The following is a 26,102-nucleotide window of genomic DNA, read 5'->3' on the forward strand; positions in this document are numbered from 1 at the left end:
ATTTGATTTTGTTTTCTACTTTTTAAATGTTTAGCTCACTGATTTTCAGCCTTTTCCATTTTCTAATATACACACTTAACTTTCCTCAAAGCACAGCTATTTTGCTTTTTTCACTGATCTCAGATCACTTACATGTTTAAAATTATGTTTTTAAATTTCTAAACATACAGAGATTTTTCTAGTTACCTTGTCTAATTGCAGTTGAGCTGGGAACACATTTTATATGATTTCAGTCTTTGGAAAGATGTTGAGACTTTATGGCTTGGCATACGGTCTGTTTTTGTTATGTGCCATATGTGCTTGAATCATAATCCTGGGTTCATGATGCATTAGCTTAGCTTGGATTCCCCCAGAAACAAACTTTGGGACAAGGATTTGGGATATGATCCCAGAAAGCACTGAAAGGATTATGGGAAATGAAACAGGGATGGGAAGGCAGCTCATCAGAGGTGCATTAGCAAGCAAGTTACCACCGTGGACAACAGCTTCATCCTCTTGGAAATCTGGGAAGCGGTGGAAATAGGTTTCCCACTCGAGTGGTGAGGGTGTCTGTACACTGACCCCCACCATTTATTTGATTGAGGGCTGCTTAAGGGGATGGACGTGAGTCTGAGTGAACTCCGGGAGTTGGTGATGGACAGGGAGGCCTGGCGTGCTGCGATTCATGGGGTCGCAAAAAGTCGGACACGACTGAGCGACTGAACTGAACTAAGGAGATGGGCTTTGTTTTTATTTTTATCTTAGTTTGACCTGCGGAATCTTAGTTCCCCCAATCGGGTGGAACCCATGGCTCCTGCAATGAAGTGTGGAGTCTTAAACCACTGGGCCACCAACGAAGTCCCAAGGGTTGGGTTTTTAATTTCCTGCCACTTCCTGCTTGCCACACACTTGGTTGGGGTGAGCTCTGTAGAAAGTTCTCCAGCAAAGAGCTGCTGTCTTGGCTGCTTCACCCACTGAGTTCTCTTCAGTGGTCTCCACCTTGTGACCATTCACTTCTGTGGCCACAGCTGCTATTGTTCCTGTCTCATGGCTGCCTCATCAGCAGCCACCAGTATCCTGACCACCTTTGCTGCCTGTCACTCCTGATGCCATCACCACATCACACTACAGCCACTGTTGGTGGGAGTATTGAGATAGTAAGAATGCCTTCAAAATGCTTGACTCAGTTCACAAGGAACAGCTATAGTCAACCCAGGAGGCCAATGAGAAATGGTGGGCATGAAGTGGGTAAGAACTGGGAAGAGTGTGGGGAAGGGCAGGCATGGATGCTGAAATGGTTGAGTGAGCTGACAACGCTCAGAATTCTGAGGAGGCAGAATTCCAGTCGAAGTGTGAAGGTGATGAGGTAGGAGTATGTGAACCAGGAAGCAGCCTCTTCAATGAGCAGCATCTTCAAGGATCATTATTTTCATCTTTGATGGTTGAACTGAGCATTTTGTACTTGTCACTGAACATACTTAGTTGATAATCATTCACTATGTGAATGATAATAAACAGTTTAGTCAGCATTTATCTTCAAAGGATAAATACCTCATTTATACCATCAAAAACTTTCAGGCAGAATGTGTGCAAATAGAAGCCAGATCTCTCAAGAAATGGACAGTCTTGAAAGAAAGCAAGCTAGCTTTTATCATAAAATGTGCTGCTTTTCAAAAAAGTTCTGTTGCCACATCCTAGACCAGTTTAATCAGAATCTCTTGGGGAAAGACCCAGACATTGATTTTTTTTCTTTTTCTTTTATTTTTTTGGCTTCAAGGCATGTGGGATTTTAGTTCCCCAACCAGAGATCAAACCCATACCCCAAGCATTGAAAGCCTGGAGTCTTAACCACTGGACTGCCAGGAAAGTCCCTAAATACCAATTTCAAAATTGATTTCAATATGCAATCAAGAACCACTGCTTTGGTGGAATTCCTAATTTTTGATGGACTACATTTTATGACACTAATTTGCTTGGAAATAAGGTTCTGAAAGTTTTTGACCCTATTCTGAAGCCCCTGATAAAACAGAATTTGCAGATTCTGGGAGCCTATGAGTGTCACAATATATATTTTTTAACTGTATTTTTGGCTGTGCTGGGTCTTCGTTGCTGTGTGGGTATTCTCTAGTTGCAGTGAGTCGGGGGATACTCTCTAGTGGTGAACAGGCTTCTCGTTTCGGAGTATGGGCTCTAGAGCACTCGGACTTCAGTAGTTGCAGCATGTGGATTCAGTAGTTGAGGCTCTCAGGCTCTAGAGCACAGGCTCCATAGTTGTGGCACACGGGCTTAATTGCGCCACAACGTGGGATCTTCCCGGATCAGGGATCGGACCCGTGTATCCTGCATTGACAGGCAGATTCTTTATCACTGAGCCACCAGGGAAGCCCACCATAGTATTTCTTTTAACACAGTGAATATTTACCAGTGAGGTGGTGACATAGAAATAAGGTCAGATTCAAGTAACTTAACATCCTTTCCTCCTCCTCTGATGGGCCAGAAATTATGGGATGCAAGGTGTGTCAGTTCAACCAGTCAAAAGGAAAGGGTGTCACTCTAAAAAGCATTAAGCAGTAATAAAGTGTCAAGAACATAGACAAGTTTGTGCAATAAGGGGAACCCACCCTCCTGAGTCTCCCAAGGGCCAAGGCCTGGACACCGTCTCTGGCCTGTGCTGGCTGCCAAGCATGGGTAGATAGCCCCAAGGCAAAATCTCTGACTTCCCAGTAAGACAACATTGAGGATAAAGTGGTAACTGCGATGCAGCAGTGTGAGGTGCTGGCAAGGAAAAGCGGGAAATGCAGATGGGAAAAATGAAGAAAAAGAGCAACTCCAAAGAGTCTGTTCCTGGCAGTGTGCAAGCCACAGGAAACCTGGTCCAGGGAAGCATGTATGTTCTCAGCATATACAAATGCGAGACTTTAAAAAAGAAGACGGCAAATAAAATAGTACTAATTGAAGTAGATATAGGACCTGCCTCATGGCACAGTGGATAAGAATCATCATGCGAAGGCAGGGGACACGAATTTGATCCCTGGTTCAGGAAAATCCAACATGCTGCAGGGCAGCTAAGCCCATGCACCACAGCTACTGAAGCCCCTGTGCCCCGCAATAAGAGAAGCCATGGCATAACAACGAAGAGTAGCCCCCATGTGCAGCAACGAACACCCAGCACAGCCAAAAGTAAATATTTTTTTAAAGTAGATGTATAACCTATACAGAATAATGACCTATTTCTTCCTGTCTGATGGTACAGTATTTAATAGTTTTTGCTTTTTCTGTTTCCTTTTCCAGTAATAATTCTGTAAACTGCCTGTAGTCTTCAGGGTGTCTTGTTTTCTTTCATTTATTGGTAAAACAGAATCCTCAAGATTCCATTTTCAAAGATTTTGTTGAGAGAATGTTTAGCTTGATGTCATCACATTGGCCTGACACAAGGAATCAGTGTGATGTGGGCCTGTTGAGAGTAGAGTTTTGAGGCAAAGTGAATTTTATGTAATAGAAAAGTAAAAAAAAAAAAAAAAAACATTAAATTCTTAACATTTTGAGGAAGTGGCAAAATGACAAAATTGTGCATTATGAAATCCTCAATATCACAGGGAAGTAATCACATCTCTTTTTAGCAAAATATGTCCAGGATGCTTAGCAGGTTAACATCTTTTCATTTTCTTTGGTAAAGAGTTTATACACTGAATGGGATTTGCCAAAATTTACAATTGCGTTTTCTGCCAAATATGCAGATAAATAAACAAAGTCTTGGTAGCTCAGTTGGTAAAGAATCCACCTGCAGTGCAGGAAACTGGGTTCGATCCCTGGCTTGGGAAGATCCCCTGAAGGAGGAAATGGCAACCCACTCCAGTATTCTTGCTTGGAGAATCCCATGGACAGAGGAGCCTAGTGAGCTATAGTCCACGGGGTCACAAGAGCTGGACGTGACTTAGCAACCAAACCACCACCACCAGTTTGTATTTAAATAAGAGATCAGCAATCTTTTGTCTTCTGCAATTTCATGGCAACCTTGGTAGAAATTTAAGAGATTATTTGAAACTCCAGTTTTCAAATCAAAGAATCTAATCAGTAGGGGAGGATTTGCTGTGGCTGCCATGCCTTGGCCGAGTCTGTGTGCAACGTGGGATCATTGGGGAGAGCTGCTGGAATCAGTTTTGCACTGTAAGGATCCAACACATCTGTTATGCTCTAGCATTTCCCCTTTTGTTCGCCCACAAGATATTTTAGTTGCAGTATCTGAATGAGGAAATGTAATTCTTCTCAGTTTCATAGAACAGCCAAGGGAACAATGCACTAATTGTGCTTGTTTGTGTCAATTCAGTGGCTGCTGTTTTCATCTGAGCTTTGGTGTCTTTTGGGGAGAAAAACCAATGCACTTTTGCTAGATTTAGAAGAACTTGCCTATCTCGTCCTGAACTTGTGAGTTTCAATTTCCACATGTGCTTTCAGATACTCTTTTCCACCATGTGCAATCCCAGATTCTTTTCTGTACAGTGTACAGTCTGCTCTATTTTGATTACTCACTTTCCTAATTCAGTTATATGTGTCCTTCCATTTGTGCATCGTGCTCAGTCATGTCCGACTCTTTGTGATCCCGTGGACTGTAGCCCCCCAGGCTCCTCTGTCCATGGGATTCCCCAGACAAGAATACTGGAATGAATGGGTTGCCATTTCCTTCTCCAGAGAATCTTCCCAAACCAGAGATTGAACCTGTGTCTCCTGTATTGGTAGGTGGATTCTTTACCACTGAGCCACCTCAGAAGCCCACATAAACATTTAGTCTGTATTTTAGGTGCTATTTGGATCATGCTGGCATTGTTGGTTTTTTTTTTTGGCTATGCTGTGCAGCACATGGGATCTTAGTTCCTGGATCAGGGATTGACCCCACGCTCCCTGCAGTGGAAGAGAGGAGTCTTAAACACTGGACCACCAGGGAAGTCCATGGCATTGGTATTATAATCATTCTCATTTTCATTATCCTAACTCCTAGGAAACAAAGTCACTATATTCACAATGTTAAAAATTAAACCATCACTGTCCCAGTGCAAAGCACAACAGTTAATCTGCAAAGACAAACTGTTCACATACAACTGCAGTGTACTGAAGTTACACATTGAAGCTGCATTAGAGTGAGGCAGCAAAGGAGGATTCATTACTCTGAGTCACAAATTATAGATTGGGGGAGAAATAGCAACAGCAACAGTGGCAGGGAATTTGGTTGTGGTCCAGTGGTTAGGTCTCCGTGCTTCCACTTCAGGGGGCAGTCTGCACTCAGGCATCTCTCTGAAACTCCAGACTTGCTTATCCATTGCCTACCCATGTTTCTGTTTTATGTCTTAACATCTCAGTATTACAGTGTTCAGAGCTGAACCTTTGGTTCTGCTCCTAAAACTGCTCCACTCCTGCTTTTCCTAAATCAGGCAGATCCATTCTTCCAGCCACTCAGGTCAAAGGCCTTGGGAGCCTCCTTGACCCTGCTTTTCTCTCACACCCAGTATCCAATGTGTTTGGAAATCTTATTGACTCCTTCCTCAAAATATATCCACAATCCCACTACCTCTCAGCATCCCCTGTTCCCATATCCAGCAGAGCCACCATCCCTCAAAGCTGGATTTCCTTGTCCCTTCTACTCCAGTTTCTCCTTCCTCCTACCCTGAGTATGTTCTTAATACAATGGCCAGAGGGATCCTTTTATTGTTTACATTTTTGGCTGTGCCATGCGGCATGCAGGGTCTTAGTCCCCCAACCAGGGACCTAACCTGTGGCCCCTGCATTGGAAGTCTTAACCACTGGACTGCCAGAGAAGTCCCCAAAGGGGATCGTTTAAACATGTAAGTCAGAATATCTGTCACCTCTCCATCTAAAACTGCAAATGTACATCATCTCAGAGCAAAAACCAAAATCCACAGAGTAGCCTCCGAAGCCCTGGGCCATCTGGGCACCCTTCTCCTCACTCACTCCTTCTGACCTCATTTCCTGCCAAGTTCCCAGCCACAAGGTCTCTTTCCTGCTCTTGGACCGCTCTAGGCGTGGCCCTGCCTCAGGGCCTTTACTTCATTGTTTTGCTGGGAACCTTCACAGAGAAACACATGACTGTCACCTCTAAGTCTCTTCTCAAATGTCACCTTCTTACCACCCTACTTAGCATGGACACCACCTCTTGCCTTGTGCTTCAGATAACCAGCTCTTTTCCCTTTATCACCTCTTCATGTGTTTGTGCATGTGTGTGTGTGTGCTCAGTTGCTTCAGTCGTGTCCAATTCTTTGGACCATAGCACTCCAGGCGCCTCTGCCCATGGGATTTCCCAGGCAAGAATACTGGAGGGGTTTGCCATTTTCTCCTCCAAGCGATCTTCCCAACCCAGGGATTGAACTCACATCTCTTATGTCTTCTGAGTAGCAGACAGATTCTTTACTGCTGAGCCAATGGAGAAGCCCTATTACCTCTTCACCTACCTTACTTATTAGTGTTATTGCGTATTCTCTGTCTCTCCCACTTGAACAGGAAGGAATCTTTGTCTTATCTGTTCACTGGTATATCGAAAGGTTTGAGAATAATGTCTGGTAGATCCTCAGTAGATATTTTGGTGTTTTTTTTTTTTTTTTAATATTTATTTGTTTTTAGCTGTGCTGGATCTTTGTTGCTGCAAGAGACTTTCTCTAGTTGCTGAGAGCAGGGACTACTCTCCAGTTGCGGTGCTCCGGCTTCTCATTGCAGTGACTTCTCTTGTCTAAAGCACAGGCTTTAGGCACTCAGGCTTCAGTAACTGCAGCTCATAGGCTCAGTAGTTGCAGTGCATGGACTTAGTTGCCCTGCAGCATATGGGATCTTCTCAGACCAGGAATCAAACCTGTGTCCCCTGCATTGCAGGTGGATTTTTAAGCACTGGACCACCAGAAAAACCCATCAGATCAGATCAGATCCGTCGCTCAGTCATGTCCGACTCTTTGCGACCCCATGAATCGCAGCACGCCAGGCCTCCCTGCCCATCACCAACTCCCACAATTCACTGAGACTCACGTCCATCGAGTCAGTGATGTCATCCAACCATCTCATCTCTGTCGTCCCCTTCTCCTCCTGCCCCCAATCCCTCCCAGCATCAGAGTCTTTTCCAATGAGTCAACTCTTCACATGAGGTGGCCAAAGGACTGGAGTTTCAGCTTCAGCATCATTCCTTCCAAAGAAATCCCAGGGCTGATGTCCTTCAGAATGGACTGGTTGGATCTCCTTGCGTCACCAGTTCCATATTGGTTAGGGCATGCGAGACTCCACAGGCCTTGCAGTGTGGCCAAAATTAAAATTAAATATATATACACACATATACATACATATATGCTGCTGCTGCTGCTAAGTCGCTTCAGTCGTGTCCGACTCTGTGCGACCCCATAGACGGCAGCCCACCAGGCTCCCCTGTCCCTGAGACTCTCCAGGCAAGAACACTGGAGTGGGTTGCCATTTCCTTCTCCAATGCATGAAAGTGAAAAGTGAAAGTGAAGTCGCTCAGTTGTGTCCAACTCCCAGCGACCCCATGGACTGCAGCCCACTAGGCTCCTTCGTCCATGGGAGTTTCCAGGCAAGAGTACTGGAGTGGGGTGCCATTGCCTTCTCCAATATATATATATATATATATTTAATTTTAATTTTGGCCACACTGCAAGGCCTGTGGAGTCTCGCATGCCCTAACCAATATGGAACTGGTGACCTCTTCTATGGAAGCTTGGAGCCCTAACCACTGGACCATCAGGGAAGTCCCTCAGTAAATATTTTAGAATAAATGAAGGAGGTGATCACCACGCTTTGATCACCTCCTTTGTTCAGGAATAGGATGCCCAGATGGTGCAGGGCTTCAGAGACTACTCTAAGGACTTCAGCTTGAGAAATATGGCCAGCATTGTCCTGGTGAGGCACAGGGCCCCAGAGTGGTGGTGGAGTGGTGAGCTGAAGTCTCAGGGCCCAGTGTTTGACCACTGTTCTCCCTCACCTCTGCTCTAAATGGCTCCAGCCGGTTTTTCAAGGTTGCACCATCATCTAGGGAAAAAGGATCATTGGAGGTGCAATTATCAGCTTACCTCAGAAGACAGCCATGTCCCTCAGAGTTGCTCAGATATATAGGGCAGGGGGCAGGAGGCTGTGCTAGGTCAGGTGGTGGGGAATACCCTCTGAGAAGTTCACATTTGAGCAAAGACTTGGTTCCAGGTCCAGGGCATGGGATCCACTCCCAGGAAAGAGAGAGGGGAGGGGACAACAATGAGAGATGGTAAAATTCTTTTTTAAACATTAATGTATCCATAATCCCTTTTTAAATAATCATTTTTATTTATTTATTTGGCTACAGCAGGCTTAGTTGCAGCGTTCTTTGTTGTGATATGTGAACTTTTAGTTGTAGTATGTGGGATCTAGTTCCCTGACCAAGGATCCCACCTGGGACTCCTGATTGGAAGTGTGGAGGCTTAACCGCTGGACCACCAGGGAAGTCCCCTGGTAAAAGTTTATTTCTCTGCTCAACCTAATGCCCTTGGGCTCGGAGAGCTCCTCACTTGAACTTCTGCACAGGTCAGGCAGATGAAGGAAGAGAGAGAGAGAGAGGAACTTGATCACGGGGAGGGTTTTTAGAAGCCAGATGTGCAAGTGCTGGTGTATATCTTTACTGCCACTAACCAGGACTCAGCCTCACCTCATGGTAAGGGATGCAGGGAAATGTGGCCTACTTGTCTGTCCTGGAGGCAAAGCAAGTGAGCACTCAGTATTGTCTTTGCCACAAAGGTACCCTGCACAATTTGTGGACAATGCACAGGGCTATAGAATAGGTACAGTACTAGGAACACACTGGTGTGGAAGGGAGAGGTGTGTGGCCTGGAACAGCCTTTCTGGAAAGCAATGTGGAAGTATCTTGTTCCATTTGTAAGCATTTATGCTACAGAATCTTGAGTATACACAGACTTACCTGGTGGTCCAGTGGTTAATTCTCTGTGCTTCCGATGCAGGAGATGTGGGTTCAGTCCCTGGTCAGAGAACTAAGATCGATCCCACATGCCATGCAATACAGCCAAAAATGGGGGGAAAAAAATCATGAGTGTACACATGTGAATGTACAAGAACACATCTTGAAATCTAATTCACAATAATAAAAACTTGAAAACATTGGACAAAAAATGGGATGCATATAATTTAAAAACAAAGACAGGGACTTCCCAGTAGTCCAGTGGTTAACACTCTGCACTTCCATTGCAGGGGGCACAGATTCCATCCGTGGTCAGGGAACTCACATCCCACATGCCATGTAGCATGACCAAAAATAAATTAATAAATAAAAAAGAAGAGAGATCTCCTTATATTGTTATCTGAAAAGATGGCCAATAAAATGCAAATTGTACTATAATTATAGTATGATCTCAAGAAGAATATTTACATATTAATTTTAAATACACATAATACAAAAACTTGAAGGGTAGAAAAAGCTATCTACTGAAAAATCTCCCTTTAACCCTTGCTTCATCAAGTTCATTTCCTTAGAGGAAACGTATGCTACCAGTTTCTTGTGTATCTTTCAAGAGGCATCTTAGGTATACACCAGTAAATGCACATTCCCACATGTATGTATGTGTATTTTTAAAATATATTTGTTTGGCTGTGTTGGGTCTTAGTTGCAGTATTTAGGATCTAGTTCCCTGACTAGGAATCAAAACCTGGTCCCCCTGCATGGAAAGCTTGGAGTCTTAGCCACTGGACCACCAGGGAAGTCCCTGTATGTGTATTTTGATCTTCTTTTTTTATAGAAATGCTAAATTATTAATATTATACATTTTTTTCAAAATAAACCATTTTTATTGAAGTATACTTGATTTACAATGTTGTATTATTTTCAGGAGTACAGCAAAGTGATTCAATGATATAAGAATGTTTCAGATTCTTTTCTGTCTCAGGGCATCACAAGTTATTGAATATAGTTCAATAGTTGAACATAGTTCAATATATTGAATATAGTTCAATAGTTGTTACAAGGATCTACTGTGTAGTACTGGGAACTATATTCAATAACTTGTGATACCCTGAGACAGAAAAGAATCTGAAATACTCTTATATAATTGAATCACTTTGCTGTACTCCTGAAAATAATACAACATTGTAAGGCAGTGGCAACCCACTCCAGTATTCTTGCCTGGAAAATCCCATGGACGGAGGAGCCTGGCGGGCTGCAGTCCATGGGGTCGCTAAGAGTCGGACACAACTGAACGACTTCACTTTCACTTTTCACTTTCATGCATTGGAGAAGGAAATGGCAACCCACTCCAGTGTTCTTGCCTGGAGAATCCCAGGGACAGGGGAGCCTGGTGGGCTGCCGTCTCTGGGGTCGCACAGTGTTGGACACAACTGAAGCGACGCAGCAGCAGCAGCAGTATATGTATATGTATATGTTAATCCTAAACCTCTAATTTATCCCTCCCTCTCCCCCACTTTTCCCTTTGGTAACCATAAATTTGTTTTCTATATCTGTGAGTCTATTTCTGTTTTGTAAATAAGTTTATTTGTATCATTTTTAAAGATCTACATATGTGATATCATGTGATATTTTGTCTTTCTCTGTCTGATTTACCTCACTTAGTATGTTAATCTCTACATCTTTTCCACCTAAAAATTTAACTTGGTAATCATTCCATTGTAAGTATCTAAATGTGTCTGTGTGTGTTCTGTTGTGTCTGACTCCTTGAGACCTCATGGACTGTAGCCCGCTAGGCTCCTCTGTCCATGGGATTTTCCAGCCAAGAATACTGGAGTGGGTTGCCATTTCCTTCTCCAGGGGATCTTCTCAACCCAGGGATCAAACCTGGGTCTCCCACTTTGCAGGCAGATTCTTTACTGTCTGAGCCACCAGGGAAACCCAAGTATCTAAATAAGTTTCTTATTCTTTTTATGGCTACATAATGTTTCTTTATATGGATATAAAAAATAACCTATTTAAGTATTTTCAGTATGTATATACATATAACCATTTGAAAAATATCCCTACACTCTTTACAGCTCTGGCTTAGGCCACAGTGACCCCCACATGCAGTAAGTACCTTTCAGTCCTCGTCTTGGTCACTTGTGACTGGTTGCCTTCTGACACTCTCTCGATCAAATTTGAGTCAGTTTCAGTTTGCATCTGTTAGCCCCAAACAGGGCTTCCCTTGTAGCTCAGTCGGTAAAGAATCTGCCTGCAGTGCAGGAGACCCGGCTTCAATCCCTGGGTTGGGAAGATCCCCTGGAGAAGGAAATGGCAACCCACTCCAGTATCCTTTCCTGGAAAATCTCATGGACAGAGGAGCCTGGTGGGCTGCAGTCCATGGGGTCGCAAAGAGTCGGGTACGACTGAGTGACTAACACTTTCTTACTTACTTGCTGCTGCTGCTTGCTTCAGTCATGTCCGACTCTGTGCAACCCCATAGATGGCAGCCCACCAGGCTCCGTCATCCCTGGGATTCTCCAGGCAAGAACACTGGACTGGGTTGCCATTTCCTTCTCCAGTGCATGAAAGTGAAAAGTGAAAAGTGAAAGTGAAGTCGCTTAGTCGTGCCTGACTTTTGAGGCCCCTCCATCCGTGGGATTTTCCAGGCAAGAGTATTGGAGTGGGGTGCCATTGCCTTCTCCATATTTACTTACTTACTTAACCCCAAACTCCCAGTCCAACCCTCCCCTTTCTCTCCCCTCCCTTTGCAAACACAGGTCTGCTCTGTCTGTGAGTCTTCAGTATGGTAATTTCTAGGTCCATCCATGCAAATGGCAAAACAAAACAAAACTTAAGTCAGTTTCTCCCAGGCCTTCTCTTGACTAAATCTTAACCTTGGCTGCCATCCTATGTCCAACCTGCACTGCCTAGTCTTAGCAAAGAATCCTCTGAATTAATTTAGGGAGAATTCCCTCAGTTGGTGCTAGTGGTAAAGAATCTGCCTGCCCAGGAGACTCAAGAGATTCAGGTTCAATCCCCTGGAGAAGAGAATGGTAACCCACTGCAGTATTCTCGCCTGTTAAATCTCATGGACAAAGGAGCCTGGTGGGCTACAATCTGTAGGGTCACAGTCAGGTGTAACTGAGCACTGCACTGAGCCCTGACTTTTGAGAAGTGATCAACTTCCTCATCCCCCACCTTTGATATGTATGTCCTTCACCTGCCTTAATAGCAAGAATTCTGCTGTCAGTTTAACAAGAATCCTTTGAAGTCTCCTCTCAGTCATTTTCTATCCACTGAGCCCTTCAAGCTGCCTTTTGGCTATAAATCCCCCTTGTCCTGGTGTGTTCAGAGTTGAGTCAGATCTCTGTCCCCTTTTGCAATACTCCTGTTGCAATAGTCCCAAGGAAAGTCTTTTTTTTTTTTTTTTAACCATTTTAACAAGTGTCAGAGTTAACCTTTAACCTTGCTCCTCATTCCCTGAAATTTGTATTCCCATGTCTTTCTTTACTTCTGCAGGCCTCTTCCTGCCTCTCTGGCCATCCCTTCACCTGCTCCCACCCCTGGTGATATTCTTCAAGGCTTAAACCAGGCCTCTGCTATCCTGTACTCTCTGCAAGGATGTAATTTGTTATAGAGAATTTCAAACAATTCATTAGGTCACAGATGGTTTCCTTGAGCCCGGATCTCTGCCACAGGCTTCCTCCGACTACCTGAATTTTTTTTTTAGTTAATTTATTTTTCACTGTTACTGGACCTTTGATGTTGCACACGGGCTTTCTTTAGTTTCGGCGAGCTGGGGCTACTCTGTTTCAGTGGTTGGGCATGTCATTGCAGTGGCTCCCCTTGTTGTGACGCACAGGTTCTAGGTGCGCAAGCTCAGTAGTTGCGGCTCGTGGGCCTTAGAGCACAGGCTCAGTAGTTGTGGCGCATGGGCTTACTTGCTCCACAGCATGTGGAATCTTCCCAGACCAGGGACCAAACCCGTGTCCCCTGCATTGGTAGGTGGATTCTCATCCACTGTGCCACTAGGGAAGTCCCGGACTATATAGACTTCTCTTCAGATTTTTCAAAGGGAATATTCGCCATCTAGAACTAAAAGCATCATCTTCCCCAACCTGTCATTTCCTTCTGCCCCCTTGCTCTTTCTAGAGGCCATATCATTGTACCTGGGTGTGGAGCGATCTTGCTCCCAATGGCCAGTGTGTTTAGTTAATTTCATCTCATCATTCATACTTAAGCTAAGCCCAGAGTCTCTTAGAGAGTCTGCTCTGTCCCTACACTCCTCAGAGTTCAGGTTCCACAACTGTATGTTTCCACAGCAGTACCATAAGCCTCTCATTCATGACCCCGCTTGAAAGAGGGAACCTCAGACAAATCTACATGGAGCATCTGCAAAACAAACATTTCAGACTCTTCAAAAATGCCAGTGTCATGAAAGACAGAAAAAGTTCAGGGACTGGTGCAAAAGACACATTGCTGGATTATCTCCAAGCCGTTACAATATTGGCATGTGAGCATGCTCAGTCGATCAGTCTTGTCCGACTCTTTGGACTGTAGCCCACCAGGCTTCTCTGTCCATGGGATTTCCCAGGCAAGAATATTGGAGTGGGTTGCCATTTCCTCCATCCAGGGGATCTTCCTGACTCAGGAATAGAACCCAGGACTCCTTCATCTCCTGCACTGGCAAGCAGATTCTCTACCACTGAGACACCTGTATATTAGATAATAAATGTTAAATGACTTGGACTTGATGATGATACTGAGTTAATATATGAGAATAATAGGGAATTTCCCTGTAGTCCAGTGGTTAGGACTCCAAGCTCTCACTGCCAAGGGTGTGGGTTCCATCTCTTGTCAGGGAACTAGGATTCCACATGACACATGGCTTGGCAAAAAAAAAAAAAGTTGCTTAATATATGAGAATTATGATATATAATATATAAGAATTCTTTAGGAGAAAAACATTGAAGTGCCTTGGCATGAATTCCAATAAGAAATGTAACTTATTCTCAAATAATTCAGAAAAAAATGTCAGTGTATATATCTATATACCTATAAATATAGGTGTATACATATATGCCTATATTTACCATTCACATATATACATGTATATATTCATGTTATATGTAATCAAGGGGCTTCCCTGGTACCTTGGACAGTAAAGAACCTGTCTGCAATGCAGGAGATCTGAGTTTGATCCCTGGGTTGTGAAAATCCCCTGGAGAAGGAAATGGCAGCCCACTCCAGTTTTCTTGCTGGGAGAATCCCATGGACAGAGAAGCCTGGTGGGCTACAGTCCAAGGAATTGCAAAGAGTCAGACATGACTGAGTGACTCACACACACACAAACATATCTAGCTATCTATAGAGAAATCATGTATAAAAAGGCTAACAATAAATCAAAGTAAAGGGTATATTGTATTATTTTTGCAACATTTATAGGTTTGAAGTTTTCCAAAATAAAAAAATTGAGGAAAATTAATAAACATGTAAAGTGTAAAAGACTCTACACATGGACATCACCAGATGGCCAACACAGAAATCAGACTGATTATATTCTTTGCAGCCAAAGATGGAGAAGCTCTATATATACCAGGAGCAGACTGTGGCTCAGATCATGAGTTCCTTATTGCCAAATTCAGACTTAAATTGAAGAAAGTGGGGATAACCACTAGACCATTCAGGTATGACCTAAATCAAATCCCTTATGATTATACAGTGGAAGTGACAAATAGATCAAGGGATTAGATCTGATAGACAGAGTGCCTGATGAACTATGGATGGAGGTTCGTGACATTGTACAGGAGACAGAGATCAAGACCGTCCCCAAGAAAAAGAAATGCAAAAAAGCAAAATGGCTGTCTGGGGAGGCCTTACAAATAACTGTGAAAAGAAGAGAAGCCAAAAGCAAAGGAGAAAAGGAAAGATACACCTATTTGAATGCAGAGTTCCAAAGAATAGCAAGGAGAGATAAGAAAGCCTTCTTCGGTGATAGGTGCAAAGAAATAGAGGAAAACAACAGAATAGGAAAGACTAGAGATCTCGTCAAGAAAATTAAAGATACCAAGGGAACATTTCATGCAAAGATGGGTTCAATAAAGGACAGAAATGGTATGGACCTAACAGAAGCAGAAGATATTAAGAAGAGGTGGCAAGAATACACAGAAGAACTATACAAAAAAGATCTTCATGACCCAGATAATCACGATGGTGTGATGACTCACCTAGAGCCAGACATCCTGGAATTTGAAGTCAAGTAGGCCTTAGGAAGGCAATGGCACCCCACTCCAGTACTCTTGCCTGGAAAATCCCATGGACGGAGGAGCCTGGTGGGCTGCAGTCCATGGGGTCACTAAGAGTCAGACACAACTGAGCGACTTGACTTTCACTTTTCACTTTCATGCATTGGAGAAGGAAATGGCAACCCACTCCAGTGTTCTTGCCTGGAGAATCCCAGAGACGGGGGAGCCTAGTGGGCTGCCGTCTCTGGGGTCGCACAGAGTTGGATACGACTGAAGTGACTTAGCAGCAGACCTTAGGAAGCATTACTACGAACAAAGCTAGTGGAGGTGATGGAATTCCAGTTGAGCTATTTCAAATCCTAAAAGATGATGCTATGAAAGTATTGCATTCAATATATCAACAAATTTGGAAAATTCAGCAGTGGCCACAAGACTGGAAAAGGTCAGTTTTCATTCCAATCCCAAAGAAAGGGAATGCCAAAGAATGCTCAAATTACCTCACAATTGCAGTCATCTCACATACTAGTAAAGTAATGCTCAAAATTCTCCAAGCCAGGCTTCAGCAATACGTGAACAGCGAACTTCCAGATGTTCAAGCTGGTTTTAGAAAAGGCAGAGGAACCAGAGATCAAATTGCCAACATCTGCTAGATCATGGAAAAAGCAAGAGAGTTCCAGAAAAACATCTATGTCTGCTTTATTGACTATGCCAAAGCCTTTGACTGTGTGGATTGCAACAAACTGGAAATTTCTGAAAGAGATGGGAATACCAGACCACCTGACCTGCCTCTTGAGAAACTTGTATGCAGGTCAGGAAGCAACAGTTAGAACTGGACATGGAACAACAGACTGGTTCCAAATAGGAAAAGGAGTATGTCAAGGCTGTATATTGTCACCCTGCTTATTTAACTTCTATGCAGAGTACATCATGAGAAACGCTGGGCTGGATGAAGCACAAACTGGAATCAAGACTGCCGGGAGAAATATCAATAACCTCAGATATGCAGATGACACCACCCTTATGGCAGAAAGAGAAGAAGAACTAAAGAGCCTCTAGATGAAAGTGAAAGAGGAGAGTGAAAATGTTGGCTTAAAGCTCAACATTCAGAAAACGAAGATCATGGCATCCGGTCCCATCACTTCATGGCAAATAGATGGGAAAACAGTGGCTGAAAGCTGAGCGCCAAAAAATTGATGCTTTTGAACTGTGGTGTTGGAGAAGACTCTTGAGAGTCCCTTGGACTGCAAGGAGATCCAACCAGTCCATCCTAAAGGAGATCAGTCCTGGGTGTTCATTGGAAGGACTGATGTTGAAGCTGAAACTCCAGTATTTTGGCCACCTGATGCGAAGAGCAGACTCATTTGAAAAGACCCTGATGCTGGGCAAGATTGATGGCAGGAGGAGAAGGGGACGACAGAGGATGAGATGGTTGGATGGCATATCTGACTCAATGGACATGAGTTTGGGTGGACTCTGGGAGTTGGTAATGGACAGGGAGGCCTGGCGTGATGCGGTTCATGGGGTCGCAAAGAGTCGGACACAACTGAGCAACTGAACTGAAAGTGTAAAAAGCTTTGGAGAAAGAAAATAAAGTTTTGGAGAAGAACTTCTTGATAACAGTCATTCAGGCCATGTTGTCATCCTCTTGTTTTCATATACAGTCCCAAAAGATGGACTTAAAAAAAGAAAATCTGAGATGCAATTTAATGATTTAAAATACAATCAAATCGATAACACTCTAATTGTTCAAAGTCATAGAAATATAGCTTATTTTTTCCAGTTCTGAAGTTGGACATAGACTGTGCAACTGTTTGTTCTATTATATTTTATTTTTTGGCCATGTCTCACAACATGTGTGACCTTAGTTCCCCTACCAAGGATCAAATTCACACCCCCTGCTTTGAAAGTGCAGAGTTTTTACCAGTGGACAGCGAAGGAAGTCCCTGTATTATTTCAAAAAATAAATAAAGCAGGCCATTCAAAAAATAATGATGAGAGTATAAAGGGAAAAAGATTTTGTTTGGTCCAAGTCTGAGGTCTTGAGGTAAACACACACACATACACACACAAAAGAGGGGATTAGTAAAATTAAACTCTAATGTTAATGAAACAGGAAATAAAAACAAGCAATAAAAGGCTTAGAAGGCTTAGTCCCAAGTTGTTTCTTCAGAAGCCTGATCAAAGAAAAAGAAAGTAAAAGGTTAAAGGAGATGCATTAAAAATTAGAAAGGAAATGTAGCCAGAAATTGCCTGGAAAGTATTGTGTGCCACTCTATTACAAAAATTTCCTGCTGAACATTTAAGGATCAAATCTGACATAAGAGGAAGAAAGCATGAGTATCTCAATTACCACGGAAAAAATGGGAAAGGTGATCAAAGAGCCATATAAAAAACACCCATATACCCTTACTCAATGGGCTTCCTAGGTGGCTCAGTGGTAAAGAATCTGCCTGCCAGGCAGGAGACTTGGGTTCAATCCCTAGATTAGGAAGATCCCCTGGAAAAGGAAATGGCAACCCACTCCAGTATTCTTGCCTGGGAAATCCCATGGGAAGAGAAGCCTGGTGGGCTACAATCCATGGGGTCTCAAGAGTGAGACACAACTGAGTGACTAAGCAAAAAAACAGACTCAGATTTTCTTATTGCTAAGATTTTACCTCCCTTGCCTTATTGTTTGTTCTCTATGTATATTCTTAACATTTTTTTTCCAGAACAATTTGAGAATAAATTGCAAACATCATGGCCCTTTAATCCTTATGTGATACAAAGTGCACTTGTGGCAGTGAAAAATTCACTGGTGGGGTCCTCCATAGGCTGGGATGACAGTAAGACACGGTAACAGCAAACTGGACTCCCTGGTGTTACTGGAAATCACGAGATTCTGAAATAGCAGAGGCAAGTGGGAGCACTTAACCATCAGAGGCAGGGTGGACATAATTACTGGAACGGGCAGCAGTCTTGCAGTGGCAACCAGGGTGTCTTGATAGACAGAGACCTAGGGCAATGGCTAATGATCCATAATGTCTTTGGGGAAGAGATATGATGGCATCTGAATATTGTTTGGTTGTATAACCAGAAAACATGGAGAGCTGGGAAGCAAAAGCCTGGTGCCCTTCACTTCAATGGAAAATTACAAGTTTTTACCCGGTTTCTAGATGAGTCAGTTTTTAGACTGACAGACAGGCATTCCAGTTCCCTGTGAGGAAGGAGCTGGTGAGGCCACTGCAAAAATGTACAATATTCCTTTAGTTTTTTCGTAAACAGGCCTGTGACTGTTTTCTAGAGAAACTGTCCACCATAGAAAAGGGAATACAGAGGCTTCTTATAGGTGGCAAGGCCAGCAGAATACATTGACTGTCCTGCCCCGGTGCTGTGTTAACTCTCCTGCTTTCTATTACAGCATAATCCACAGGGATCTTAATCATCTTGATATTCTATGGCACATGGTACTAACTGAATTTTGTTGAACCAAATACGGTAAGTATTCTGGATGCCCAGATACCAGCTAGCAGGGGAAAAAAAAAACTTTCCCCCAAATTCAAAGTGTTTGCTATATTGGTGAAATTTTTATGAACCCACTGGTTTGGAACAAATGCTATACCTTAAGTACCTCCATCCCTATGGAAGATGCAGATAGTATTAAAAAAGAAAGAAATAGTATTTGGGGGAACTCTGAGACAAAACAGCACTGATTCATTTGCTTTCTAGTTCAAACAATGTCCAGAGGAAGAGGAGATTTCTCGTGGATCCAAAGCACAAGGCACATTGCCTGCCCCTTGGCCACTGAACGTAGCGGCAGCACCTGTGGTGCCCAGGTGTCCATGATAGGTAAAGATACCATGTGGAGTCAGGAAGGGCCAGTAGGAGGTTTGCAGCACGGACCTCTAGGGATCTGGAACAGTTGTCAATGTGTGTATGTGGGTTGGAGACCCCCTTGTTGTTCAGTCGCTCAGTCGTATCCAATTGTTTGCAATCCCATGGAATACAGCATGCTAGGCCTCCCTGTCCTTCAACATCTCCCAGAGTTTGCTCAAACTCATGTCCATCGAGTTGGTGATGCCATCCAACCATCTTATCCTCTGTCATCCTCTTCTCCTCTTGCCCTCAATCTTTCCCAGCATCAGGGTATTTTCCAGTGAGTCGGCTCTTCGCATCAGGTGCCCAGAGTATTGGAGTTTCAGCTTCAGCACCAGTCCTTCCAATAAATATTCAGGGTTGATTTCTGGAACTTCCCCAATGGCTCAGCGGGTAAAGAATCTGCTTGCAATGCAGGAGACCCAGGTTCGATCCCTGGGTTGGGAAGATTTCCTGGAGAAGGAAAGGGCAACCCACTCCAGTATTCTTGCCTGGGAAATCCCATGTACAGAGGGGAGTGGCAGGCTACAGTCCAAAGGGTTACAAAGAGTTGGACAGGACTGAGTGATCAAGCATACATAGTTGCTTAAAGTTATGTTTTATCTGGGGACCTTACTGAGGACTGCAGTATATGGGAGACAGCCTCTCAGATTCTTAGGCACTGTTCCAAAGAGGTAAAGGAGGAGACAGTATATATAGGAATTTTTGCTGGAGAAGAACAAAACCCATGTAGTTGAACATCAAAAGACTACTGCTAATCAGAAAACCCAAACATCTCAGGTTAATAATTTTAGTGTTTTTCTATACATGAGAAGCAATAATCCAGGCTCATTGAAATTATTCTTTTGATATGCATCTTAATTGTCTAGGAACAATATCTATTTTTCTCCATCCTGAAGAATTCTCCTTAGGGAACACGTGCAGTAGCTGATGGCTCTATGGCAGGCAACATTCATAGTTTACTGGAATGGCAGATGGTTTTCTTTTAAGTAGTATTTTATTCTAAGAATATACAACATTGGAGACAAAGGGATTTTTTTTTTAATTGGAGGACAACTGGTTTACAATGTGTTGATTTCTGCCATATAACAACTCAAATCAATCATAGTAATATATACATCCCCTTCTCTTGAGCCTTCCTCCATTCCCCACATCCCACTTCTCTAGGTCATAGCAGAGCTGGGATCCCTGTGTTATATATCAGCTTCACACTAGTTATCTATTTTACACACTATGGGGTATATATATGTCAATGGTACTTTCTCCACTCATCCTACCCACCTCTTCTCCCACTGTGTCCACAAATTCCTTCTCTACATCTGTGTCTCCATTTCATCTTCAGAAATACATTCATCCGCAAAGGGACATTTTAACCAAATACAATTTTTTCCCCCTGGAATAGCAGTTTTTGTCCACGTACAATTTGTATTTTGAGAGAAGAGGCCTGAAGTAGGTATGTGTATGAACTCCTGAGGTGTGGTGAGTAGTTTGGCTAGGAGGTCAGGGACCTAGAAAAAGTAAGACGGGAAGATTAGAGACAAAGGGGTATGAATCTGTGTGCATGAGCACAGGATGTGTGTATCTTTGTGCTTCAAGTCAGGGCCCACCAAAAGCATCCGCCTCAGAAGATACACTCAGCAGCCATGTGAACAGGGTGACATAACAGGTGAATATCAGCTAGCCTCTGTCTTTCGTAACCCCATTGTTTGTCTGGCTGACAGCTGGAGAAATAGCATGGACTCCTTCTGTCCAAGAGTGATCAAACAACATTTACTGTGTCACCAGCTGTGCCATGTGGTGCCATCCCTTGGAGGAAAGCAGCCAGTCTCTTGGTGGCAGATTGATTACATCTAATCTGTTCTGGACATGACAGTGATTAATTTTTTTTTTTTTAGTTGGGATATAATTGCTTTACAATGTTGTGTTAATTCTGCTGTACAACAAAGTGAGTCAGCTATAATATGCATATATACCCTCCCTCTTGGGCTTCCCTCCCGTCCCCATCCCCTCATCCCCCCCCATTCTTTTTATTTATTATTTATTTATTTGGGCCACAGGTGGCTGAGTGGCACAGAATCCACCTGCTATTACAGGAGACATGGGTTTGATCCCTGAGTCAGAGAGATCACCTGGAGAAGGAAATGGCAACCCACTCCAGTGTTTTTGCTTGGGAAATCCCATGGACAGAGGAGCCTGACGGGCTACAGTCCATGGGGTCACATACCGTTGGACATGACTTAGCTACTAAACAACGACAACAGTTCATTTATTTATTTGGCTGTGTTGGGTCTTGGTTGCAGCATGTGAGAACTGCCATCTTTGTTTCATCATGGAAACTCTTTGTTGAGGGCTGTGGAATCTAGTTCCCTGACCAGAGATTGAATCTGGTTCCCCTGCACTGTGGGGGAAGAGTCTTAGCCACTAGACCACCAAGGAAGTCCCCCACCCATTCTTACTAAAGTTTATGCCTACTGCACACCTGGTTGTAGTTCACTGCCTGCAATGAATGTCTCTACCAGCACCACTGTGAGGGGTCATGGAAGGCTTGATTATCCTTGAGTGTGAATGAGACATAACAATGGGTACTAATTATAATAATAGGATTCACTAGTTCTACCATATATCAGACCTCCCAAAAGCAGCCAACCAGGTAAATATTTGGATGACCCATTAAAACCTCAGCCCTGGTGCCATTTTAGGAACAACATTTAGAGTTAAGACATTCTTCTTTCTTCAGGGATGCAGCCTATGCATTGTATCAATGACCAGAATATGCAGGTTCTGGAATCAAGGGGAAGAATCAAGAGTGCCTTTTCTCACCACAACTCATAATAAGCAGGTTGTCAACCTGAGGCTCTACTGGAACCAAGGGCCTGGTTTACAGAAAATGAATGCTTGTTCCAGGGGATGAAGTAAGGTTTCGACTCTTTTGGGTTTCTTTTGTCTTTTTTGCAACTTCTTACATCAGATATTTTTCCAGTATTCTTGCCTGGGAAATCCCATGGACACAGGAGCCTTGCAGGCTACAGTCCATGGGATTGCAAAGAGTCAGACACAACTGAGCAACTAAGCTTTCCTTTCCCACTAAGTAGGATATTTACATGAATCTCTAATTTGCAGCTTTTATTTTTCTGTAACAGGAGCATTTAAGACTATGAATATCTAAGGAGTGTTTGTGGAGACTTCCCTGGTGGTCCAGTGGCTACAACTCCTCGCTCCCAATGCAGAGGGCCCAGGTTCAATCCCTGGTCAGGGAACTAGATCCCACATACTGCAACTAAAGATCCCGCGTGCCTTAACTAAGACTCAGCATGTCCAAATGAGTAAATTAATTAATTTTAAAAATAGTGTTTGTGGTATGGTAGTATATTGTCATTATTTCTGCATACTAAGTGATTTCCACAATAGTTTCTTCTTTGACATATCAGTTATTTAGAATTTATCTCATGAATTTCCAAATATAGTATTCTTCTAATTTTCTTTCGGTTAATACTTTCTAATTTAAATGGATTACAGTCAAAGAGTGACATCAATCTTTTAAGATTTGAGGAAATTAGCTCCATGAGATCTTTTTTCATAAAAGTTACATGTGAGATTCAAAATAATGTGTATTCCACAACAGTTGTTCTGCTTCAAAGTTAAACTTCCTGGCTGCAGAGTTTAGTTAATATAGTAACGTCTTGATCTAAATATTGCAGAAGGTAATGTGTAAAATATTTCATGGGTGCTAGCTCTGTGAATTTCTCCTGGTAGTTCTGTTCATTTTTTATTTACATACAGTACTTTGAAGCTACTTAGTTAGGCTCACATAAGTCTATACTTCTGTACTAGTTTTATGTTCCTGGTGTAATAAACCTTTTATCATGATGGAGTGATCCTTCTTCTCTCTGGTAATGCTTTTTGCCTTAAATTCTGTTTTGCCTGATCATAACATGGCTACATCTGCTTTCTTTCCCTTAGTTTGTCCATATACCCTGTTGTATTCCTTTACTTTGTTAATTTTTTTTTTTCTTTTGGCCATGCCACGTGGGGCATGTGGGATCTTAGTTCCTGGACTAGAGATGGAACCTTTGGCCCCTGCAGTGGGAGCTCTGAGTCCTAACCACTGAATCTCCAGGGCATTCCCAATCTTTGTTTTCTTTTTAAGTGAAAATGTTCAGTTATTTGTATTTTATATACTCCTTTTAAATTTATATGATAATCAGCTCTTTATTTTATTATCTCTAAAGATTATTTATAATCTCTAAAGAGATTATCATCCCTTTAGATTATTTTATCCATTTTATTTTGTGCTTTATATTTGCCTTCTTTTCTGTTTTTATTCCTCTCTGGTGGCTCAGATGGTAAGAATCTGCTCAGATGGTAAGAATCCTGGGTGCAGGAGACCCAGATTTGATCCATGGATTGGTAAGATCCTCTGGAGAAGGAAATGACAACTCACCCAGTGTTCTTGCCTGAGAAATCCCATGGACAGAGAAGCCTGGTGGGCTATAGTCCATGGGGTCACAAAGAGTTGAACATGACTGAGCTATAATTCTTAAAGAGATGGGAATACCAGACACCTGACCTGCCTCTTGAGAAATCTGTATGCAGGTCAAGAAGCAACAGTGAGAACTGGACATGGAACAACAGACTGGTTCCAAATCAGGAAGGGAATATGTCAAGTCTGTATATTGTCACCCTGCTTATTTAACCAGTATGCAGAGTACATCATGCAAAATGCCAGGCTGAATGAAGCACAAACTGGAATTAAGATTGCCGGGAGAAATATCAATAACCTCAGATAGGCAGATGACACCACCCTTATCGCAGAAACTGAAGAAGAACTAAAGAGCCTCATGTTGAAAGTGAAAGAGGAGAGTAAAAAAGTTGGCTTAAAACTCAACATTCAGAAAACTAAGATCATGGCATCCGATCCCATCACTTCATGGCAAATAGATGGGGAAACAATGGAAACAGTGACAGACTTTATTTTTTGGAATCAAAAATCAATGCAGATGGTGACTGCAGCCATGAAATTAAAAGAAGCTTGCTCCTTGGAAGAAAAGCTATGACCAACCTAGATAGCATATGAAAAAGCAGAGACATTACTTTGCCAACAAAGATCCTTCTAGTCAAAGCTATGGTTTTTTCAGTAGTCATGTATGGATGTGAGTGCCGAAGAATTGATGCTTTTGAACTGTGGTGTTGGAGAAGACTCTTAAGAGTCCCTTGGAATGCAAGGAGATCAAAGCAGTGAATCCTAAACGAAATCAGTCCTGAATATTCGTTGGAGGGACTGATGCTGAAGCTGAAACTCCAGTACTTTGGCCACCTGATGCGAAGAACTGACTCAATAGAAAAGACCCTGATGCTGGGCAAGATTGAAGGCAGAAGGAGAAAGGGACAACAGAGGATGAGATGTTTGGATGGCATCACCGATTTGATGGACATGAGTTTGAGCAAGCTCTGGGAGTTGGTGATGGACAGGGAAGCCTGGCGTGCTGCAGTCCATGGGGTCACAAAGAGTCGGACACAACTGAGCAACTGAACTGAACTGAACTGAGCTACTAACACACATTGGCTCCTTTGGGATCGATTAAATATTTTTTCTAATTCCTTTTTAAATTTTTACAAGTATGAGATTTATATATTTTAGCCTAATAATTTTTACCCCAGGTATTTTGACATTCATGATTAACTTGGTAAAATCTAAAATAAATAGCTTTATAGCCTTCAAACCACACAAGGATATTTGAATACATGAACCTCAGTTCCTCCCCTGTTTACCTGTTCATTTTGCTGTTTTATGCCCAGCAGATGGTTTTCTTGTTTTACAGCATCAGTGTTCTTTATTCTTTCCTGTATTTCTGATCTTTTTTGTGGATTGCTTCCCTTCTATCTAAAGTACATTCTTTAGGGACTTCCCTTGTGGTCCAGTGGTTAAGACTCCTCACTTCCAATGCAAGGGTTAGGGTTTGATCCCTGGTTGGGGAACTATGATCCCACATGTGGTGTGGCCAAAAAATAATAAATATGTAAAGTACATTCGTTAGAATTGCCTGAAGTTCTGTTGGGGACACAACCTTTACAGCACAATACCCATAGAGGGCAGGTTCCTAGAGCTTCTGGGGGTGCTCAAGTACCTTATATAAAGTGGTGTGGTACAATGAATACAGTCAGCCCTTGTATGGGCATGCTTAATCAACTGGTGATGGAAATATTTGTGCACAAATGATGGAGAAAGAGAATATACGGTAAGACGAGACTTCAGGTTGTTAAGTAACAGGAGACTTTCCTGCTCAGGATAACTTGTAACCCAATTGCCTGAAAGATTACTCAGGCCTGAAAATGAGCAAGAAGCTATCTCCAGGAATAAAAGTTAAAATGTTCTTTTAGAGGAAATTGGGCAACTCTGTAGCATCTGCCTATGTCTGCTGGACTTAGATTAATGCCACAGGGCAGGTTACATGTGGGAGGCACAGGCTTAGCCTCAGAAGCTAAGGGTCAAGGCATCTTGGAAGTAGGGGGAAGGAAGCTTAAGGGCCCACAGGTAGGAAGACAGGGAGGTCCCAGCTTTATTTTAAGCTGGAACAAGTTTCCTGTTTAGAAAGTCTGGGAAGGAAGTTTTATATTATAAATGCAAATATCTGTGGTGTGCAGTCAGGCCCCAGGGCATGAGAGAGAGCAGGATCTACAGAGAGAGGCTGAAAAGCTTGCAGAATTAATCCCTCTCATTGCTGTCAAGGTCTTTCGTCCAGTCCATACTTCAGGAGGAGAGAGGGTACAGGAAGTGAACACAGATTCCCAGAGACCCCATCAACCCCATTAGTAGAGGAACACAATTCTGCCTCCCCCACCAGCCCTGGTCTAGTGAGGGCAGCCGTAGCTGATTTTCTCACTGATGCTGCTGGCCCTTTTCACCAGTGCATCCTTACTGCTTAGGTATTTAGAATGCTGTCCAGGTCCTCCTGTGGGTTTTCTGTCCTTAGTGATATATCTGTTCCAGTACGCCCACTTCGCTGAGCCTTTGACCTCTTCACCCGCTCTTTGCCATGGTGGTTCTGGCAGTTCTACTTCACTTAGTGGAGGCCATGGCTTTTCTGAGCTTC

General features: G+C 43.0%; 1 protein-coding gene across 3 annotated transcripts in view; it reads left to right on the forward strand.

The window, feature by feature from the left end:
- CHCHD5 (coiled-coil-helix-coiled-coil-helix domain containing 5) overlaps positions 1-26,102 on the forward strand; it is a 67,241-nt gene that overhangs the window by 8,259 nt on the left and 32,880 nt on the right. Inside the window, exons 4-5 of one of the 3 annotated variants that reach the window (XR_009496282.1) lie at positions 18,557-18,633; positions 23,352-25,038. The exons of 1 other annotated variant lie outside the window; for it this stretch is intronic. Coding sequence is in view for 1 of the 2 variants with exons in the window: in XM_015473484.3 (XP_015328970.1) it covers positions 18,557-18,577 (21 nt within the window). In the remaining variant the exon portion in view is untranslated. Of the gene's footprint in view, positions 1-18,556; positions 25,039-26,102 lie in introns of those variants that run through there. One more of the 3 variants, XM_015473484.3, reaches the window with a different exon arrangement.

This window comes from Bos taurus, chromosome 11, assembly GCF_002263795.3.
Source record: "Bos taurus isolate L1 Dominette 01449 registration number 42190680 breed Hereford chromosome 11, ARS-UCD2.0, whole genome shotgun sequence".
In the NCBI taxonomy this organism is placed as follows: Eukaryota; Metazoa; Chordata; class Mammalia; order Artiodactyla; family Bovidae; genus Bos; species Bos taurus.